The 21059-nt window shown below is 40.3% G+C and overlaps 1 protein-coding gene across 2 annotated transcripts; it reads left to right on the top strand.

The window, feature by feature from the left end:
* The first annotated feature begins 479 nt into the window (after positions 1-479).
* LOC146448514 (solute carrier family 35 member F5-like) lies at positions 480-19119 on the top strand. Of its 2 annotated transcripts, XM_085102505.1 has the most exons (15): positions 482-566; positions 671-924; positions 2891-3040; positions 4509-4607; positions 6238-6328; positions 6975-7025; positions 7797-7906; positions 8757-8838; positions 10019-10106; positions 10858-10953; positions 11683-11756; positions 13123-13285; positions 14098-14188; positions 16233-16381; positions 16795-19119. In XM_085102505.1, exons 2-15 carry the CDS (start codon positions 742-744, stop codon positions 16886-16888), a joined length of 1521 nt encoding a protein of 506 aa, XP_084958631.1. In that variant the 5' UTR covers positions 482-566; positions 671-741; the 3' UTR covers positions 16889-19119. The 2 variants fall into 2 exon arrangements, with proteins under 2 accessions (XP_084958630.1, XP_084958631.1); XM_085102504.1 differs by having other exon boundaries at positions 480-924.
* Positions 19120-21059: the final 1940 nt, after the last annotated feature.

The raw sequence follows: 21059 nt of genomic DNA, 5'->3' as shown, positions 1-21059 counted from the left end.
ATATTTTATCGTCTTTTCTTCCTGTTATATTAAAGATATTGCCAAAGCAGCCTCATAGGGCTTTGTCCAAACAGTTCAAATTCGTTTTCATGTGTCAGGACGATCTCGTTCCTAACGGCTGCGTTGCTTTTCATCAGCATCAAGGAAGGAAGTAATCAATGTAAAAATCAGGAGGGAAGGGTCAACTCCTCAGGCTTGGCTATGCGGATGATCCCGGCCATCGTGACGTCACTTCTTGTGAAGCACGGGATTTTGATCAGTTTCGAAAACGGTGCTGGCAACGTTACTGCATCAAAAGTACTTTTTCCCTCAAACCAATCTCCGGATGTGTTTGTTTTCTTGCTAAATAGAATTTAATCTTCTTCCTTCGATGAAGGTAAGTGTTCCTTTATTTTTAACCATGAAATATGCTCCCGGCCCATTTATGGTCATTTACCCGCGAGCAGATATGATCCCGCGAGCATCACATGATGGTACCTGGTCAGCGGTACGTACCTAAAATCCAAAATGGAGGAGAACAGGAGATGAAGCAGGAGAAGTCACGACACGATAACAACAGTGATCTGGTTCGCGAATGATTCAATTTTTTGATGTTTACCGCAAATGTGAGGAACTTTGAGGACCTGTTAGTGAGATAACAAGTTAAAGCAACCTACGTTTGCCTTGATAGTGTCACCACAGAAGAGATTTCTTCTCTTCAGGCAAGACATTAACGCACTAGACCAGCTATAACCAAAGCTGATGGATTCGAGCTCGACAAATAACTGCCGCGTTTGTAGTTGTCTTCGCTCACTTTGGGCAGCAGCAGTGCGTTTTATCGTGTCACGGGAGGAAAGAATCAAACAAAAGCGTCGCTTGGTGCTCGGGATCGTTGTTTTACTGTTGGTCGATGTGCTCTGGGTTGGCTCATCTGAACTGACAGATGTAAGTAGAGTTTTAAGCTTAATTAACCCTAAGTGTTATATAATTTAAGTATTTGATGGAGTTAAATCTTGATGATGATCACGATTTACCTACTTTTGATTGTTTTAATTCGCAAATTCCACTTACAAACTTAAAAAGAAACACCACAAGAAACCTCTACAAAATATAGATACATTTGTGCATAAACTTATTACGCGGGATGCCCCGAGGGGGCATACCGTGTCTTAAAACGGGTCGATTTCTTTTTTTTTTTCTTCGTAGTAGCTACAAATCGGTACATTAATTTATTACGCGGGATGCCCTGAGGGGGCATACCGTGTCTTAAAACGGGTCGATTTCTTTTTTTTTTTCTTCGTCGTATACACAAATCGGTACATTAATTTATTCATTAAACTCTCCCCTCTCCTACTCGGGATGTATTGTTCTGATTGTCTTCAACAAAAGCAGGCCAATCAAAATCCATTCTTGTCGCTTATATCGTGAGGGAGGGGACCCACTCACCCCTACCTGTGTGACGTCAATGCATCATTTGATATATTTATTAAAGACGGATTAAGTCGCGCCATATTGTTTTAACATGTTCTGGACTCAAGTGTGCCGTTTTCAAAGGGAAATTTCACCATTTTGAAGCGGCAAATCGAAAGAATAACTTCTAAGAAGCACCCGACACGTAAAACGGTGGAAATTGGTGAGTTCTTAGTGAAGGAATCGTGCTTTGTTTGACAGTCTTAGACCACGACGCGAGACTGAAAAGAGGTCATTGAGAAGCTTACGTTATCGTAATGGAATTTGACAAATTTCCGCTGATAGTCTGAGTCGCGTAACACACGGAAAACAACGTAACGCGATCGTCGTGACTCAAACTATTCCATTAGCAAGGATAGTTTTATCAATCGGCGAAGCATACAGTTGGAATAAATGAATCAGCCCCAGCATCTCGCGTAATGCCAGTATAGCAGGCATCTTGTTCATTAAACTCTCCCCTCTCCTACTCGGGATGTATTGTTCTGATTGTCTTCAACGACAGCAGGCCAATCAAAATCAATTCTTGTCGCTTATATCGTGAGGGAGGGGACCCACTCACCCCTACCTGTGTGACGTCAATGCATCATTTGATATATTTATTAATGACGGATTAAATAGTTGCGCCATATTGTTTTAACATGTTCTGGACTCAAGTGTGCCGTTTTCAAACTGAAATTTCACCATTTTGAAGCGGTAAATCGAAAGAATAACTTCTAAGAAGCACCCGACACGTAAAACGGTGGAAATTGGTGAGTTCCTGGCGAAGGAATCGTGCTTTGTTTGACAGTCTTAGACCACGACGCGAGACTGAAAAGAGGTCATTGAGAAGCTTACGTTATCGTAATGGAATTTCACAAATTTTCCGTAGCCTCCCACGCAGACGTTCTTGGGGGTTCGTCACGCGTTCCTGCCCTAAGAACGTCTGCGTGGGAGGCTAAAATTTCCGGTGATACTCTGAGTCACGTAACACAAAGGAAACAACGTAACGCGATCGTCGTGACTTAAACTATTCCACTAGCAAGGATAGTCTTATCAATCGGCAAAGCATACAGTTGGAATAAATGAATCAGCCCCAGCATCACGCGTAATGCCAGTGTAGCAGGCATCTTGTTGTGTTCGACTTAGGAAGAACGCACTCCTAATACAGACTGGAGTCGAGATTGTATGAGTCAACATTGATTCAGTGCCCAGCTGGGGGGGGTACTCGGGTATATTAGTTACGGGGAGGTGCGAATGAGGCCAAATTTTGAAACCCCAAAAAATTAATTCAAAAATATGAACATGGCAACCAACTGACGAGGTCTTCTGACAAAACTCGTTTTGTGGTTGCATGTGTTAGTTGTGTGTTGAAAGTAAAATTAATGCAAATGAGGTTTTTCCTGATCAAGATTATGCCGTGATAAATTATAAATAAATATTTTTTCTTTTTTTTAAATTCCAGTTTATCTTCAAAGATAAAGGATTTGACAAACCTTTTTTCACCACATACTTCAAGACCTCATCATTCATGATTTATTTGACTGGATTTCTCTTCTATGAACCTTGGAGAATTCAGTGCATGTTTTGTTTAAACAAAGATACATCTTCAAAGGTAAACTGCCATTGGGGTTTTCAATGGAAGGGTATTAGTAATATTACAATTTACTTGTACAAATATTCTAGGAAGTTTTATTTTTTTAAATAAAGATACAATACATGAAATAAATATTGGGGTCACCAATTGCTCATTTTGAGGCAAAATGACCAATGATTTCTCCACTGAGCTTACATTTTATAGCCTTGCAGTAAAGCAGCGATTCAGCTAATATTACGATATGTGTCCATGCTTGGAACATACTTGTGGGATGCAAGAAATTACATGCAGTAGGGATCCCCAGTACAATTCATTGGAATCACCTTTTAGTTCTCCGTCACATGATTGTATTTTCATGCAGTCCCATCAATGGGAAACCAGAACCTTCAATTGGCTCTTGACAGACTACAAAAGGCAGCCCAGATTTTGTTGCACAGGCCTACCAAATCCTGTAACTACCTTCTGTATGCTAGAAATGATGCTGTGGAAATAGGAAATCAAAACTAGGTGCTCAGGCCATATATTCAGGCCCATGGTCTAGTTTCAAACACTGTTAGTAGAAATACAACAATCATTTAGGTATACAGTGATGGATCTAGAAAATCAGTTAGAGGGGGGGGGGGGGGTGGGTGCTTTCGAACGCTTGACCTGTTTCTTTTTGTGTAATGAAATATCAGGGCACTTTGACCCTTCAATGGCCTTAGTTTTCATTAATAGAAAAGGGTGGGACAGACCTCTGCCTAGGTTTCTCCCAGGCTAGATCCGATGGTATCGATGAACTGGTACATGCTAGTACGTAGTAACATTACAGCGGTTACCAATAGCACGCAACCTTCAGCATTCAAAAGATTTGGATAAAGTTGCATTTTGGTGGACATCAATCAAAGAAAAGCCGTGGAAATAATTTTGAATTCTGACAAGATTCCAAGGTAACCCTTCAAGAAACTAAGAATTTTACCTCGCTAAGAGAAGGTAAACTTTATTTAAATTGATTCTCCAGCCAGATCAAGCATAAATAAAAGGTATTTTTTGAATTAAAAATTTCGATTTTCCACTGCACATGATAATTTGCTCATGATCACTTGCACGCATCGCTGATTTAATTGTCAGGTGTAGCAATTTCAAATGTTTAATAAAAAAAATACGACTTTATCTAAACAATGCGCATTTTTTAGATAGCCTGTCTTGGAAATCAACTTTCATAAAGTTTACCATCTGTCAACGGATAAAACTGTCAATTTCTTCATTCTGTTGTCTTGAAATGTTCTCGGAATTCAAAACAATTTCAATGGCTTTTCTTTGATTGACATCCACCAAAACGCAACTTTATCGGAGTATTTTGAAGGCGATAGGTCGTGTGTGATTGTTGACCGCTGTAATTTAAAATAAGTTGAAATATTTTGCTGGAAAAAAAATAACATATCCACTAATGTAGTACAGTATGGTTGAATATAATTGGCGACAAATTCATGTATGTACATTGTAGGTATCTGTGTTGGTGGAAAATCAAGCTGGGGAAGACTCGTCTCTTTTGCACTCCCCTCCTTCATCAAGACAAACATCGCCAACTCATAGAGCGCTCATGGTAGGCTTTCGTTTGTACCTATAGCGATCTATTCAACCTCAGTGAGTCTTTTACACTGACTAATCACTATTGAGGATTAATTGAAAATAATTTTAAAATTCTTTATTCAAAATGGAGTTGATCAGTAACTTCAGCTACCTCTGTTATTTATAGCGGAAACCTCCCTTGTGAAAATTTCAATTTAAAGATTAATTAAAAATAATCAAATTGAAGTTGTAGGCTGGGAAAAATAGTGTGAGACAGTGTTGATTGCACAATGAAAGGAAATGTGATGTAATATTTTTTAGCCTGGTGAACAAATGAGAATAATGTATTATTCGGTAATGACACAGGCAAACTCAGAAAAAGAAGTTCCGAGTGCTCATATCAGGAGTCGAACCTAAGACCTTCCAATTACAAGTTTGGATGCTCTACCACTGAGCTACAGGAGACTCGTGGGAGCTAAGGCCATTAAACTAGGTTCATGGGACAAACATCCTGCACACTGCTAGGATTGGAATGTCAAATGCCCCAGGGTAGTGGCTCAAAAATGTTTTATTTTCTGTGTTTCTCGTCTTACTTTCAATAAAACCTATTAACCTAATTCAGGCCAAATTTAGTCCTATCTTGGCCTTATTTCTTGTAGTATTGTAAAATTAGGCCATTCTGCAGCTCTTGTATCCCATTCATGCCTAATACCTACTATAGACGTATTCAATAAGAAACTTACTGCAATTTGCCTATGAAAAATTGGTCGTTAAAAGAAGTGGCAAATATGCTTAAAAAGCAAAATTGGGTGGAAGGCTATTTGCCCGAGCCCTGGGATATACAGTGTGGGAAAATGCCCTACTATTGCCCAGGGGGGGAGGGAATGGGCACAGCTGGAATTTACTGATCCATTACGTGAGTAGCAGCATGCAAAAATTTAGTGTTCACATCTGTACTGTAGTCAGAATGTGATGCTAAGCAAGACTGCCATTCAAGTTTTGTTCCAGTCAAATCTGACAATCAAATTTTGCTGCAAATTGACTACTCACCATGACTGATTCTTCTCAAGTTACTCTGTAGTGACTTGGACTGATGTTATGGTAGAATTCCTCTTGTTAATTTTCAGTTTGAACAACGAACAGAAGATATTATCTATTTGTACTTTTCTTAAATAATTATGAGTTGAATGGGATTCAGTTTTGAGCCAAAAGGTATTAATATGAGTTTGTGAAATTCAAGCCTTAATTAATGTTGTAAACAAAATAAATGTGGAACTAAGGTTATGCATGGTACACTGTAAATGTACCATTTCAAATCTCTATGCAGTTAAACTAGCCAGGGCTAATTTGGATAAATTTGGATTTCAACCTGGCTAATCCATGCTTACATATATGCTGTTTCCCCACCAAGTCCTTCAGTGACAAAATATCTACTGGTGATCAGCCAATCAATTCCGAATTTTTACATGCAGATATGATTGTAGACTTGCTACAAGTCGACCTCACAAGTTTGGCGATAGGTCCCACACCATATAAATCGGATAAAGGACTTTTTTGAAAGTCTAATATGATTCATGACAGCTTGTATGTACATGTGCATGTAACTGTTGATGGTGGTCTTTCTTGGTGGTCAATCTTTGAAAATACTTGTATTTACTTTTCAGAATGAGTCCACTTTTGAGGAAATTACAGATGATGAGACAACAAGTAACCGACCAGTTCATGATGTAACCAGCTCCTTTGAAATAATTCCAAGTATGTTAACAGCAGAGTTAAATCAAGTTTCTGTCCTTAATTATTAAGCTGTTTATTAAGTAACAGCCAATGATGTAATGTCTTGTTCTAAAGTGTATCTAGGAAGTCAGTCTTTTCACTGTTAACCCTTTAAGCCCTAACAGTGATCAGTATCAAATTTCTCCTTGTACTAGTAATAATCAAAGGTTAGGGAGTTGCGTTTGATTATCTCAATCCCAGGGTCTCTCCTTTGCCAAGTTGATGATGATGTCATCCGCACTTGCAAAATCTGTGGAGGATGCCAGATACGCATCCCAAAATCTTTTCATTCAATCAACATTGTATGATCTCTCATATAATCTTGACTCCAATCTGTATTAGGAGTGCGTTCTTCTACATTGAATGCAAATATCAGTCCTTATTCAAACCCTGAGGTCATGAGAATTAAGGATATGATCACCCAAGGTGTATTTTCTTGATATTTTAATAACTTCTCTTCACTAGTTTTTTAAGAAAAAGGATGGGGACAAGATAGGAGAATTTGGTTTTTTTTTTTTTTATATTGGGGGTTAAAGGGTGAATGGGTCACATTGTTTACTTACAACTATGTACGTACATTTAGTATAAGTTAAGCAAAAAAAATTGAACTGAATTTTCTCATCATTAGAACCAAGGCGAGTGACATTTAGCAGTGTTAAAGAAGTGCGGCAATTATCAGGTGAGCATCTCTTGCTAAAACTGTTTGGATGATCATGTGTGGGCAATGTTCAGTACTTTTAATTAGTGGAGTGTGGAGAGGCTGAACTGGAAGACAACAAAGATGGTAAACTGAATGCAATTTCACAAATGTTACAGGACTTCAACTGACAGTGCAGAGTAGGGTTTTACACATTATGTCACCATCATTTTGAGCATAACTGGAGGACGCTGCCTAGAAAAAAGCCCTAACTTCTGATAAATTGCCTTGTATTTGTTTGTGAAACAAAAGGAGAATATGACCTTACATCAAAAGTCACTTAGGGCCTTATTCCGTGCACCCCTTCAATTGTGAAGCAGAAGAATACGGCATTACACTTGAATAGTAGTGAGGAGACTGCCATGTTTGGAGGACTGGGGCTCTCTGGTCACTGAGGCTAAGAGGTCTGCATACTTGTCACCTGACTAAGTAGTGACATTTCAATATGGCAGACTCTAGGTCTTCTTCTCTTCAGCTGTATCAGAGTAAGTTTTTTTATTATGAGAAACTTGTTTCATGCTAAGCCAGCCAAAGCAATGTAAGATTACATCGAGGCATCTCCAGCCATTCACAATCTCCAACCAAAACCATTGGCTCAGGAATCATAGCCTTTGATGCAGATAAATAACTTAAATAGCGGAGTACCCAACCCCTCCCCTATCCCCTCTCTCTCTCTCTCTCTCCCCTCCACCAGACAGGTCCTTACTCCTTGCTCTAATGTGATTCATAAATGCCTTGCATACACCTTTTCAGAGCATGATGCTGAGCAAGCAAGGATAGCCAGGCTTCCATATGAGGCTGGTGACGGACAAAAACTACCTCTCCGGCAAGTGGCCAAAGTGGCTTTGATATTTTGTGTGCTGGTGAGTTTAATTACACAAGAATTGAGTGAGTATCAATGCTGCCTGTACATACAGTAGACTGCGAGGTAGTCTCTCTTTAGCTCGAAGATCCGCGGGGAAAAACGAAAAAAACACCGAGTTCGAGTCGCAAGTAGCACGCGCGGGAAACCCGCGGCTTCACTTCTTGCGCGGGCGACTAAACTTTTTTTTTAGTTTTTCCCTTCGGATTTTCGAGCAAAAGAGAGACTGCTCAGTCTATACATATAGCTTTTTGAAAGAAAGAGAAGCCAATTGCTCACTTGTAAACAAAACTCTTTGTATGTCATTAACATCTAGTTTACTAATATATCTAAAGGATAGTGAATGCTGCAGTAAATTTCGTCAAATCTGTATTATTACGGGACTTAGAATTGTGCCCAAAAGGTTAACCTTGCACCTTACTAGCAGAGCGTTTCTTACGTTTGCATCTCTGGTATTTCGGGAACGCTAAACAAGCCAACTACGCGAAATATCAGAGACGTAAACGACTTCGTACATGCTAAGACTTACCAGAAAGAAACGCTTTGCTAGCCGCAAGGTATCAACCTTGGGGAATGGTTTTTGGTTGCTGGATTTGAAGGAAAATCTGGAAAACATCACTGTCCGCTACCCTGTGACAAGATTGAAAAACTTACGCTTTCGCTAAGGAAGTATTGAAAAACGATTCACAATAAAGTTTGCTTTGCGATAAGATTGGATTAAAGAAAAAAGTTAGTACACCAGTAATTTAAGCACCAATGCAGGCTTAAATCGATTCACAATGACTTCAGCCAAACTGCCCCAACAAGAGCCCCACATTACTTAATAAGTGTGTTTTATTTCCAACACGCAGTGGTTTTGTGCAAGCTGCAGCTATCAGGAAGCCATTGCGAACACATCACCAGCGGCAGTTAATATCTTGTCATCTTCGTCAGGTAACGTTCGTTTTATTTCTTATTTCCTATTTCTTATTTTATTTATTTATTTATTTATTTATTTATTTATTTATTTATTGATCAGTAGACCTGCACCTTTCAAAATCTCTATTTTCACTGGACCCTGCTAACCTGCAGCTGTATTGTTTTTTAGGGTTGGGAGCATTGTTCTCACTGTGTTCTGTTGTTCGTTCTTTTGAATCTTATAAAGATAATGAAAAAAGCAATAAAGTAAATAATGTTATTTATCAAAAGAGAAATACTTTGCCACTACTTTTTTTTTTCAAATTTGTAATTTTTTCATGTTTCGACAATGATTTACTTTCAAGTCAAAGCTGTCATACAGGATGCAAACTGACAACGGTTTTCTTCTAATGACCGGGTTCAACTAAATCTTTTATATACTGTGTACCTACATTTAAAGCTTACTCTACTTCGAATTTACAGAATAGCCAAAGAAGTTAAGCTCTCCAAAATCTAAAAAAACAAAAAGAAGAAGGAAAAAATTAACTATCAGAAAATCCTCTAAGGTATAGAGGTATGTTAAAATATGATTAAATTGAGAACATTGGGAAACAAAATAATGTTTATAATCTATACCCTATTTCAGACCAAAGCGGCTCTAAAACCACACCCTTTGGCACAGCACATACCTATATAGCTTATATAGGGGAGTACCCCCCCCCCCCCCCTGCGACGCAGGATGCGTTTACGAAAATGTTACCCCTGTACGCTCAAACGAGTGAACGGCATGTTTGAAAAATATACGCTTTAGAGAAAGCGTTTTCTAAAAATTTCATAAATATGCGCTGACGATGACTGGTTTCATCAAAATTGTGTGGAGAGAAGGCCTAGTAAACAAATATAAACATTTGTTTACGATCATAAAAGTATGTATGTGGCTGTATGTGTAAAACGTCAAATCTTTCCATTTTCCTGAACTGGCCAGTCTGTAAATCGAATGCGTCATTTTGAACGAATGGTGCTGGAAAATCTTGAAAAATAATCACTCCGAAAATGGTACACGCTATGTTGAAGAAATTTGAAGGACTAGGAGAAAACTTATCCTCAAAATTTTTACATTCCGTTTACGTCGTTTACGAACTGAGTGATCTGGCTGGCCAGTACTGACAAATGGAAAGCTCTCTAATGAAGTATTTCTATCTCTCCTTGTCTACAGGGCTGTTTACGCTTATATTAGCGTCTGTTTTCCAGAGTTCAACAGCTGACAAATTTTCCATCACGAAGCTCTTTGCAGTTCTCATAAAGTGAGTTGGCGCGCTTTGTGTACATTTTCATAGTCATATAAAAAGGAGATGCCGCTTTATTATTCCAGTACGTGAAAATTACACTTTAATAAATAATCGTTCCTAGAATAACCCTTTCTTAAAAATTCCCTACCCTCCCCTCCCTCGTATTTCCTTCCTTCCCGGTCGCCTTCCCATGGTACAGAGGGACTCTATTAAATAAAATATGGTCAACACTGGGTCGTAGAAATTTGAGAAGCGCACGACAGGTGGTTGTATCGACGATGTGATCACCGCTAAACATTACATCAAACAATATCACCTAGTTGATTATTTTCTTTATTCTCATCACCTGTCCGGTTGTGAATGTATTGATAATGTAAAGAGAAGTTACATATTGATCACTCCTGGGATTGAAAGGGTTAAAAATATTCATGAGGCGCTATTCCCCTCCCCGCCACCCAAAAGATATATATTGATAAGGTGCTATAAGGTAAGTCTTCTGGCAGGCTATCTTAACAAGTCTCAGCTACCCAGGGTGTGGAGCAACCGATTCCTCAGTGAGGACAAGTCAGGTCACCATCAGAAACAGCTCGCGCGCAATCTCGTTCCCTGAGGCTGCGTTCCTTTTGGTCAGCGCCAAGGAAGCAAGACGTGTGACCTCTCTGGGAACGAGATTGGCTCGCGCGGACGCCCGCGCGTGTTGAAACATAACGCGCGCACGAAGAAACCTCAAATCCTTTTTGGAAACATTTTATTTTCACCATTGCAGCATCACTGGAATAGTGCTAGTGACTCTCTCTGACTCAAAGAACAAAGCTGGTGGCATTAGTGTCGGAGCATTGTGGGCGCTGGCCAGTGCGTTTCTGTGAGTTTGATACAACTAAACTAATTGTAGTTTAGGAAAACGAATTTAGTTCCTGTTCACACAGGTACACATTGTCAAAGCATTGGCTACACTAGTGATTTTTTGCTTTCTCAGACGACGCTATTTTCGAATGTGGCTTCGCCAGTGCGCGGTGAAAATCGCACATATAGCCATCCTTGCACAACCAGCGGCGGGGGGAGGGAGTTACTCAGTGTATTAGTTTCGGGAAGGTGCGAAGACCTTTTGGGGGCTTTAAATAAGTGCCCATGGACTTTTGAGAGATTAGAAATTTTGTGTTGGACTTTTTGTGGGTGGAAGGATTTTGACAAGGACCTTTTTTTAGCATCTTATGCAGAGATGAATTATCTTTCTGGGGTTACGTTCTGGGCCGTCTAAATTTTTTGTTTTTCGGCCTCGTTGGCTCCACCTCGCCCCAAGTGCCCACCTGCTAGCTCAGTTGGTAGAGTATCGGACTACTGGGCGGGAGGTCGTGGGTTCAAACCCCGGCCGGACCAACACTCAGCGTCTTTAAATAACTGAGGAGAAAGTGCTGCCTTGGTAATGTCATCTACAAACGGTTAGACTTTCTAGTCTTCTCGGATAAGGACGATAAACCGTAGGTCCCGTCTTACAACACTTGTTCCTAACAATCTGTGGAACGTTAAAGAACCCACACACTGTTTGAAAAGGGTAGGGGACGTAGTAATTAATTCTCATTTTGTTTTTTAGATATTCTTGTTACTTAATCATGCTAAGACACAAAGTTCCCGACGAGAAACAGATGGACATTCCGATGTTTTTCGGTGAGTAAACTAAAATTTATTCTATCTTTTAGAGTGGTTTTCAATCCTAGTAATTACTGTCATTAATCAAAACAGACGTAGATAACGCAATGAACCAATCAGAACTCGAAATATATCCATGTAACCGTCGCTAAGCGCGGGAAAACGCGTGTAACTTAGGGCGCGTTTTTTGGGACATATTCTGTGTCTTCTGAAAAAGGAATACACTGAAAAATTAATGTTGTTTCTGTTGCCCAGTAACGAAAAATGTCCAATTGGCCAAAGTAAAAGAATCAAATTTTTATTAATGTTTTAGAAGAAGAATGTATTAAATTTTTCGAGGTGTTCTGATTTTGGAATATCCGGAATTTGTCCCCCCCAAAAAATGCGCCATGAGTCACGACTGGTTTTGGGTTTGTTTCTTATTGGTTGAAAGAGTGAGGCGAGTTTGCTAAACAATCAGAGAGCGTAGTGAAGCAAAACCAAAGGAAACCGCTGTATACTCCGCTGTACTACCCTTAGATACTGAGCTCATATGAATTGTGGCCTCTATGGAACGGATGAATGGTCCGTGATATGGTCCATTGAAAAGGGTTTCTCTTGTACTTGCGTTTGTTCAATTTTTAAGGGGGAACCAGTCTCGTAGCCAGAGTCCTCAGGCACTTTGGCCAGCAGTTGGTCACCAGGAGAGACTCTGGGGAACTGGAGTTTCAGAGTCTCTCCTGGATACCAACCGCTGACCAAAGAGCCTGAGGACTCTGGCTACGACACTGAGGGAAACAGGATGGTTGGACTTCAAATCCAGAGGGCCTGGGCTCAGATCCCCATGTGAACACTTAGCTGGAGTTTCACACAATTGATCCGAGTTCAATAGGCCATTTCCGAGTTGCTTTGAACCTCATTATGGAAGCGAAGCTAAGTGCAAAGTTTTTATTATGAAAGTTAGTAAGTTTCGTATGTAAGCAAAACTAATTTCCATATGAAAAGCTTTGCACATAGCCTCGCTTTCATAATGAAGTTCACAACTCAGAAATGGCCTATACCCCAAGCGCTCTTTTGAATAGGCAGTTGCCTGCCTAGTCCTGCTATTAAGGATGTCAAACGTGCTATGTTTAATTCGGATTACTTGTTTCTGATTTGTGTAGAGCTAGAGTGCAAGTGAAGTAGATTGAGTTAGTTCGCATCCACAATAAACAATGCATGTACATTTTTTCTTCTTTTTGTTTTACTTTTTCGTTTTGTTTTCTTTTTGCTGTTGTTTTTACACTTTACGAAGATTTATTCCTTCAAAAATCACATTTCTTTCGCTGACTGACAAAGTATTAAGTGATTAGGTTGATTTTTGCGAGTGTTTCATTTCCTGTGCTCCGTTTCCTCATATTTTCAGGTCTCGTTGGAGCTTTCAATTTGGTTCTGCTTTGGCCAGGATTTTTATTTCTTAATTACTTCGGATGGGAAGTGTTTAAGCTTCCTCCAGACTGGACAGTTTGGGCCTATATTGTCCTCAATGCTCTCCTCGGAACAGTTCTGTCAGAGTTTTTATGGCTTTGGTGAGTTTTGTCGTTGTTTTGTTTAATGGACGTAGTTTTATTTGAAACACAATATAGTCGTCAGCCTATTGATCATTAGAGGACTCTCTTCTCTCGTTCAGAGTGAGTTAGCGAATTGTGACCTTAAGATTTGACTACGAGAACGAGATTGAGTTCGAATACAACTTTTCAAATCTAGTTTGCGTATGTGCATGGTTTAGATAACCGCCTGTCAAATCAATCTTGTTTCTTGGGTCTCCTTATCTGCTGATAAACAACGGGAAAGAGCGAGAGTTTTGGGAACGTGACTGATTTGAAATTTGAAAGTTGTACCCGTACTCCGATCTGAAGGTACCTCCTGCGTTGAAACGCGACGCCCTGGTGCGATGACATCTCCCAACGCGCGTGTCGTGTTTACACTCGCGGGCGGTTTTCGCGAGTGTTAGCGTGTTCTTCTCGCTCGAACGTGCATTTTGCGGGAGGAAGTGCTGTTCGTAATTTGCAAGTAAACAGAGACATTATTAAATCCTAATCCTAAATTAGCGTCTTATAGTCTAAACGGCTGCTAGTTAAGCTATCAAACTTTTAGCATGACTGCGAGGATTCTGGACTACTCTGATTTTCTTGATATTCAAACTGATCTCTTACGGGGTGTTGAGAATTTCAGTGTAAAGGATCCTTGAGAACTTTGCGATTTGGTGCAGCAAGGGCGAAAAGAGGGTACTGAGTTAGATTAGCTACTGAGCTAGGTTAGATTTCTAGTTAGTAGGTCTGTGGTTTGAGAGTTTCTTAACACTCGCGGTAACAGGCTTTTCTTGTTTTATTTTTTGCAGGGGTTGCTATTTGACGTCATCATTAACTGCCACACTTTCTCTGAGCCTGGTTATACCGCTGACCATGGTAGTTGATGTGTTCATGAAAAGAGTAAGTGAGCGCTCAGTTCTTGGTTCTTGAAAGCCAGCAGGGTTAAACTAACCCAGGAATAGCGTCAGTTTTGAATTTGGTTTAATATTTTAGCAATTTGGATTCCTTATCTCCCACATTTTCATTTTTGTGACTTTGAAATTGTGACTTTTGTGACTTAGTCATACGGTAGATGACTGGAACGCTCTCCCAGACGGCATTAGGAACATTTCCAATTTTTCAGTTTTTAGACGTCTTATTAGAAACATGTACACTCTTATATAATGAAAGGTGTTTGTCATCGTGGTTTAAAATGATAGATGAGTTAATCGTTTGTCTCACGATTGAGTCACAAAGATGTGGATCGCGACGTTTCGACCGCTATACTGCTGGTCTTCATCAGGCGATGGTGTCGACTGATTGCGTGACAGTATAAGAAGCACCTTGGTTTGTGTTGATTGGTGCGTTTCGATCCTCTCTTAGGCTGTTGTTGATTGGAGGATTTCGATCCTCGTCGTTCAGACTAGAAATTGTTCCCTCGGCCTTCCGCCTTGGTACCGATCGGCTGCTGTGTTGTTTGATCTTGGGCATCCACGCTTCCGGAATTTCAATTCCATTATCCCTATTGATGTTGTCAGGGTGAAGTCTAATGTGAATAGCCTCTTTAACCCTACGGGTGTACCAATGTGGGTCTCGGTCAATAAACTTAACCTCATCCCAGAGTGGATAGTGGCCCGTCGCATTGCTGTGTTCTGAAACGGTGGAGGATTGGGTTCGGGCAAGCCGTATGTCTCTATCGTGTTCCTTAATCCTTTCATGCATAGATCTTCCCGTCTCTCCAATGTAGACCTTGCCACACTCACAGGGAATCTTGTAGACTACTCCGTCTTGTTTTGCAGGTCGACAGTGTCCTTAGGTCGCACTAGGTGTGATCTAAGTGTTGTGTCAGATCTGAAAACTGTCCGTATGCCTTGCTGTTGTAGGCAACGGCGAAGAGCCTCTGATAACCCTTTGACGTATGGTAGCACCGCAGTAAATTTAATTTCAGGCGCAGGTTCTTTTGTGGCTGTTTGTTTCTTTGTTTTCGTAATGCTTTTCACAAACGAAGACGGATAACCGTTAGAAACAAGAACTGATGAGAGATGTTTCTTTTCTTGCGAGATAACTGATGGTTTAGTTATGAGGTGTTTCCATCTATCGTACAGTCACTTGACAATACCGCGTTTTACAGATTGCGGGTGGTGTGAATCATACGCTAGGTATTGGTCAGTGTGTGTAGGCTTTCTGTAAACACTGGTAGAGAGGTAGCCATCCGAATCTCTAGTTACCAACGTGTCAAGAAAGGGTATCGTGTTGTTGGTCTCAGTTTCCATAGTGAAGCGGATCGTTGGTTGTTGACTATTGAGGTGTTGCAAGAAAATGTCAACTTTGTCTCGACTCAAGATGGTAAAGGTGTCATCCACATAGCGTTTCCAAATCTTAGGCATACAAGGCGTAGAAGTCAAAGCAACCACCTAGAATCTATGGCCTTCCTAAGATACACAAGGTAAATACACCACTGGGACCTATAGTTTCTTGTGTGAACACTTTTGCTTATGATCTGTCTTCCTACCTAGCCGATGTGTTATCTCCCTTAACAGGGAAATCAGAGTATACAGTTAACAACTCAGCTCATTTCGTGTACACTATCAACGGTGAGAGGGTACTAGAGAGCGAGATCATGGTGTCTTTTGACGTAGAATCACTGTTCACAAACGTACCTATCGAAGGCGCCGTACAAGCCGCGTTACGGAAACTAGAGGCTGACCCGTGTGTTGCTAACCGCACGACTTTAACACCTGCACAGATTGCGGACCTCTTGGATTTTGTTCTAAGATCCACATACTTCCAGTATAATGGATTAATTTATGAGCAACAAGAGGGAGCAGCCATGGGTAGCCCAGTATGCGCTGTCATAGCTAACCTCTACAGGGAGGATTTTGAAGAACAAGCTTTGTAGTAGCCACACAGTGAGGTGCTAGATACCAATTTTTTTTTTTTTTTTTTTTTGTATCTTATATTGCAGGTTCATTTTTCATGGATGTTTTTGGTCGGTACCATTCCAGCGTTTGCGTCATTTTTTGCCGTGAGCCTGCTAACACATTATGGAAACTGGGACCCAATCTTGATTGGACTAAAGAAACTTGTGAACAGCAAACGGCAGCTGATTGTCGGGTACGTAAAACCACAGGTTTTCCAGTTTCTCTGAGTGAATATCCTTATTGTTACACAGTAGCGTAAATTAGAGGGATATGGGCCGTTGGGAGACCAGATGCAACAACTGGGTTAAAATGTCACCTTGTTGCTTATGCCAAACCAGACTTCAATCAGTCGGTTGGTCGGTCGGTCAGGAAGGCAGTCAATCAGTCAGTCAGGAAGGAAGGGAGGGAGGGAGGGAGGGAGGGAGGGAGGGAGGGAGGGAGGGAGGGAGGAAGGAAGGAAGGAAGGAAGGAAGGAAGGAAGGAAGGAAGGAAGGAAGGAAGGAAGGAAGGAAGGAAGGAGGGAGGGAGGGAGGGAGGGAGGGAGGGAGGGAGGGAGGGAGGGAGGGAGGACTGTGTAGCATTTTATTTCTTTGTTTCAATTTTCAGGAGGCTAGACGCTGAGCAAACGGAAAGTCTGATAAATCAAGTTCCAGAGGAAGAAAGTGACCAGGAAAGCAGCAGGGATAAAATAGACGCGTGATATGCTACTCTCGATAAAGAATCCTCACGTAAAATCTTAAACACGATAAAGCAACGTAGTAGATATTGCTCAGTAGCTTTCATTTGAATGTTCATACTCTGAAACGGTTTGAAAAACTAGAGCGACGTTACACAGATTGTATTAAACAGTACCGCATCCTGAAACGTTAAAGCTCAATTCTGGGAGAGATAATCACTCACTTGTTTTAGCTGGCTGCATCTTACGAAATACAAAGCCAAGAATTCTTATTTTTATCGTAATGGATTCTGAGTTACAGTGACCGAAACAAACCCAGAGTGACATCACTTTCACCTAATCACAGCTAACGCAAAGAACCAATCAAAACTCGACGCAGCAACATGCAATCGGTTCCAAGCGCAGGAAAACATTGATTTGGTGGCGAGCGCGGGAAAACATGCAATGGCCAAGGGATGCTAAACGCGGGAAAAAACCCCAGTAGGCACTTGGGTTTTGCCTCTAAATGAACAACAACATGCTGTCACTGTTGGATGAGGACTGTGAGCTTACGCAACAGGACGGTGAAATATCGTTGTGTGACCAACATGACATCTTAGTACCTTCACATTTTTAGGCGATTTTCGACTTAAACTGGTGTTCTCTTATCTGTGACAACCTGCAAACCACGAACGGTAGGAATGTTACAATCTAGAGTCATGAATACTTGGCCGTCACGTTGGTCACACAAGCACAATTTGCCGTCCCCCCACATCAGCCGTCCTGTTGCGTAAACTCGCAAGTTTAGTTTATTAGATAACTTGGGCGAAGACGGCGCCTTTCAATAATTTAAACATTTTGGCAATGCTGCCGTTGCTCTAAGTAACGGTATAGCATTTTTAGATTAAATTCTGTATAAACTATGTATAAATTATGAATTGAATTGTGTGCGCTCACATGCCTTTGGAGTGGCACTTTAAATGGCCAAAAAATATATTTGTATCGATGAAAACCTTTAAAATAATTGTTCAGTTTTGTTGACAAGAACTCTACTAACGCACAGAAACTTGCAATAATTATCGTTGGCTGCAGATGGTAAATGGATTGCAACTTGAAAACGTCCCTCAATTATTTTTTTTTTTTCAAGTTCTTCCCGTGTTTTTTGGAGAACTCGCTAAAAAAATTGATTAGATTGTATATTTCCTCAGCTAAAGCACTGAACATTTCATATTAGAAAAAAGGTTCGATGTGAAATATTTGCGAATTTCTGAGGCAATTGAAGCCTTCGCAAAAAAATATACACCGAAATGTATGACCTGTTGTGTGCCCCTGTCTACATCAGCATCTAGCAGTTGGCAAGTTTCATGAACAATAGCAGAATAGATATATAAGAAAATGAGAAATACTTTTAAAATGAAGCCAAAAGCTCCTCTTTGAAAAGAACTACAATTTATGGTATCGTTATTTAATTAATTTAAAACAAATTTTTAATTCTCTGAAAGTGATTCAGAATTACGTTCTGTTTGCTTATTACAAGCAGGAGGGGAGTTCAAAGAGAATTGGGTTTAAAATCTGTATCTTTGTCCGTTCGGAACGTTTGTATGTCGATACGAAAATCTTGCGATACATTTTTTTTAAATATGGTGGGGGGGGGGGGGTGGTGGGGGGTTACGTTTGTGGTCGAGGCTGAACCGAAATCGAATCTTCTTATTTTAGTTTAATATATTTTGAGTCTGAAACGTTCTTAGCATGTTCTTGAAGGGGAGGTATCACGGGAATTTTTGTGTTATATTGAAAATTTAAAAACGTTTGTCTATCGACAGACACCTAAAAGTATTGCTCAAATTTATTGTAAATTACTCCAGTGTATTAAGACTATCAATGAGTGTCTCTGGCCACACATGGACTGGGTTAGAATGGACTGCAACTTGAGAAAAGTTAGGTTAACTGTTTTCAAGTTCTCGCGTTTTCGTCTCCAAAATGACCTAGAACAGGTCATGAGTTCTTCCTTTCAAGAATTCGCTTGATTTCTTTTTCTTGATGTTCTAGAATTATTTTGTAACTAAGTGAAGGTGTTATCTCTCCATTTTCAGTATGAAAGTTCAAAATCCCCCTGATACTTCCCTTTTAATTGACGTGGTATTGAATTTCCGAAAACCGACCAGGAAACCTAAAAAAGACCAATGTGGGCAGTATCATTAAATGCCTTTGACATACGTGCCTGGCTAGCCAGGATTTAAGTGCAGAACTGAATAAAAATGCTTAATCTTGCAGTCTCAGCTTTGTGAATTTTAGCCTTAACTGGTTCTTATAGCAAAGGTACCCCACACCTTGACTAGTGTAGCCAGTGTAGATTTTACAATAGTACAGTCAAGTCTTGAAATGGCTATTGGAAAATTATATTTGGTCTTAGATAGGGTCCGGACTTGGAGAACTTGGCGGCACACTTACACTCACTGCAAAAAATCCAATCGAGAATTTTCAAACCTTCTGTCGCCCTCTAACCTGTTAGCGTGTAAACGGGGTAGCACTGAAATACGCAAAATTCGTAGAAAGATGTTTGGCCAGGGGCCGCTTACATAAAGCTAAGCATCTGAAGATAAATTGGGATTTTTCTGAAGTTGTTCCCTGTCTTTCGAAGGTTTTTCTGGAGCGCTTTTCTCGGAACACACGGCTGAAAGGAAATTTATTGAGGATAGGGAGCATTTTCATGCTTTTATAAAAGAGCGCGAGATCAATTGAGTTCCTTTGGAATGCAGGGAACGACTGCAGAAAACTCACACTTTCCCGATAACTTAGGCTATGTTTACACTTCGTTCCCGAGCACGGTACCCGAGTAAGATTTTCCCTGGTCACTAATGTGAACGCACCCTTTTATCGAGTGCCCACGCCAGAATTCGGGCACGGTGTCTGTATCCGAATACAAGGTTGAGACCTTGTATTCAGGCGCTGAAGTAGACAGTTCCCTGTGTGTACGCGTTTATATTTTGTGCCCGGTGACCAGGCACCGCTGCTCGGGCACCAAGTGTGAACATTACCTTACCGGGCCCGTTAGTATATTTTTTAAATGCTTTTTCGCCGATTTCAGGCATGGTACTTGGCCAAAGTTTTCACAGATTATAAAGATTTTAAAATTTAGCATTCAAAGCTAATAAAAATTGAATTTTGTAGAGAAACAGTTATCACCATGTCAAAGACACTTTTAGGGCTCGGTAAGTTACCGCGACCTTTGAGAAACGGATCCCATATCAACAATTTCAGTTCAGTTACATTTTAAAATAGTTAGTAACGGTTTGAAGACCAGGCGAGCTGTGATAAACAGCACTGCTGATTTGTATTGTTCTGCCATTGCAAACAAGATTGCCGTTAATTTTAGCACGCGAAAGAAAAGAAATTAGTCGTTTCCGTACAGATACGATAGTATGTACTGATGGCGTATGTTTTAGTGGACGCATTTGATCGCGGGCGGTGATTTTTGCTCGCGCTTGGTTTTTCTAGCTACAATCCTTAAAAGCCTATTTGAAGTCTTTGCCTTGGGCTAGCTGTAGTATGCATGTCCATAGCATATTTGCGTTCCTCCCACAAGCCTTCATTTTGGAATATCACATTACTATCACATGTCCTTGGGCTTAAGTTAGGATCAAATGAACAGAAACTTGTCTTTTTTTTTTCACTTTAGGATTGAAAAAGTATTTTTGGAACTTAAGAGTAAAACGGTGAAACAGTTCAAATACATGTCGATTTCCTGTGCGATTAATATGTGCCTATATGCGCTGGCGGCGACTCGACGCAATCGAGCCACCGGCCAGGAGCTTCAATCAATCATAATTACTTTACGCAAAGTGCAATACATGGAAATTTTAAACTTTAGTTCTAGGGTTGGTGCGTTGGCGTCAGGTATGGTAAGTCCTTTTAAAAAGTATATTTGAGCCTTCTCCAGTTATTGTAAGAGGCATTCGAGACTTTAACGATCAATATACATTATGAAATTTACTGAAGTTTAATTATTTCGGAAGAAAGCGTAAGGAGAATTCTAAGGGAATAGTCCCACTTGACACCCAAGTCTCAAGATAAAAAAAAATTTTTTTAAGAGAGAGCGATAACTCAGTTCAGTTGTATTATATCAATATGAGACGTTAGCAAACTGGCCGTTAGAGAAGCAACTCGTAGGCGAAACGATCGGTTGCCACTTCACGACTTGTTCAAAATGAAAAAC

This window comes from Pavona decussata, unplaced genomic scaffold (genome assembly GCF_977016875.1).
Source record: "Pavona decussata unplaced genomic scaffold, jaPavDecu1.1 SCAFFOLD_912, whole genome shotgun sequence".
NCBI lineage: Eukaryota > Metazoa > Cnidaria > Anthozoa > Scleractinia > Agariciidae > Pavona > Pavona decussata.
Note: the sequence above shows the minus strand (reverse complement) of the source record. Positions and strands in the feature narration are given on the sequence as shown.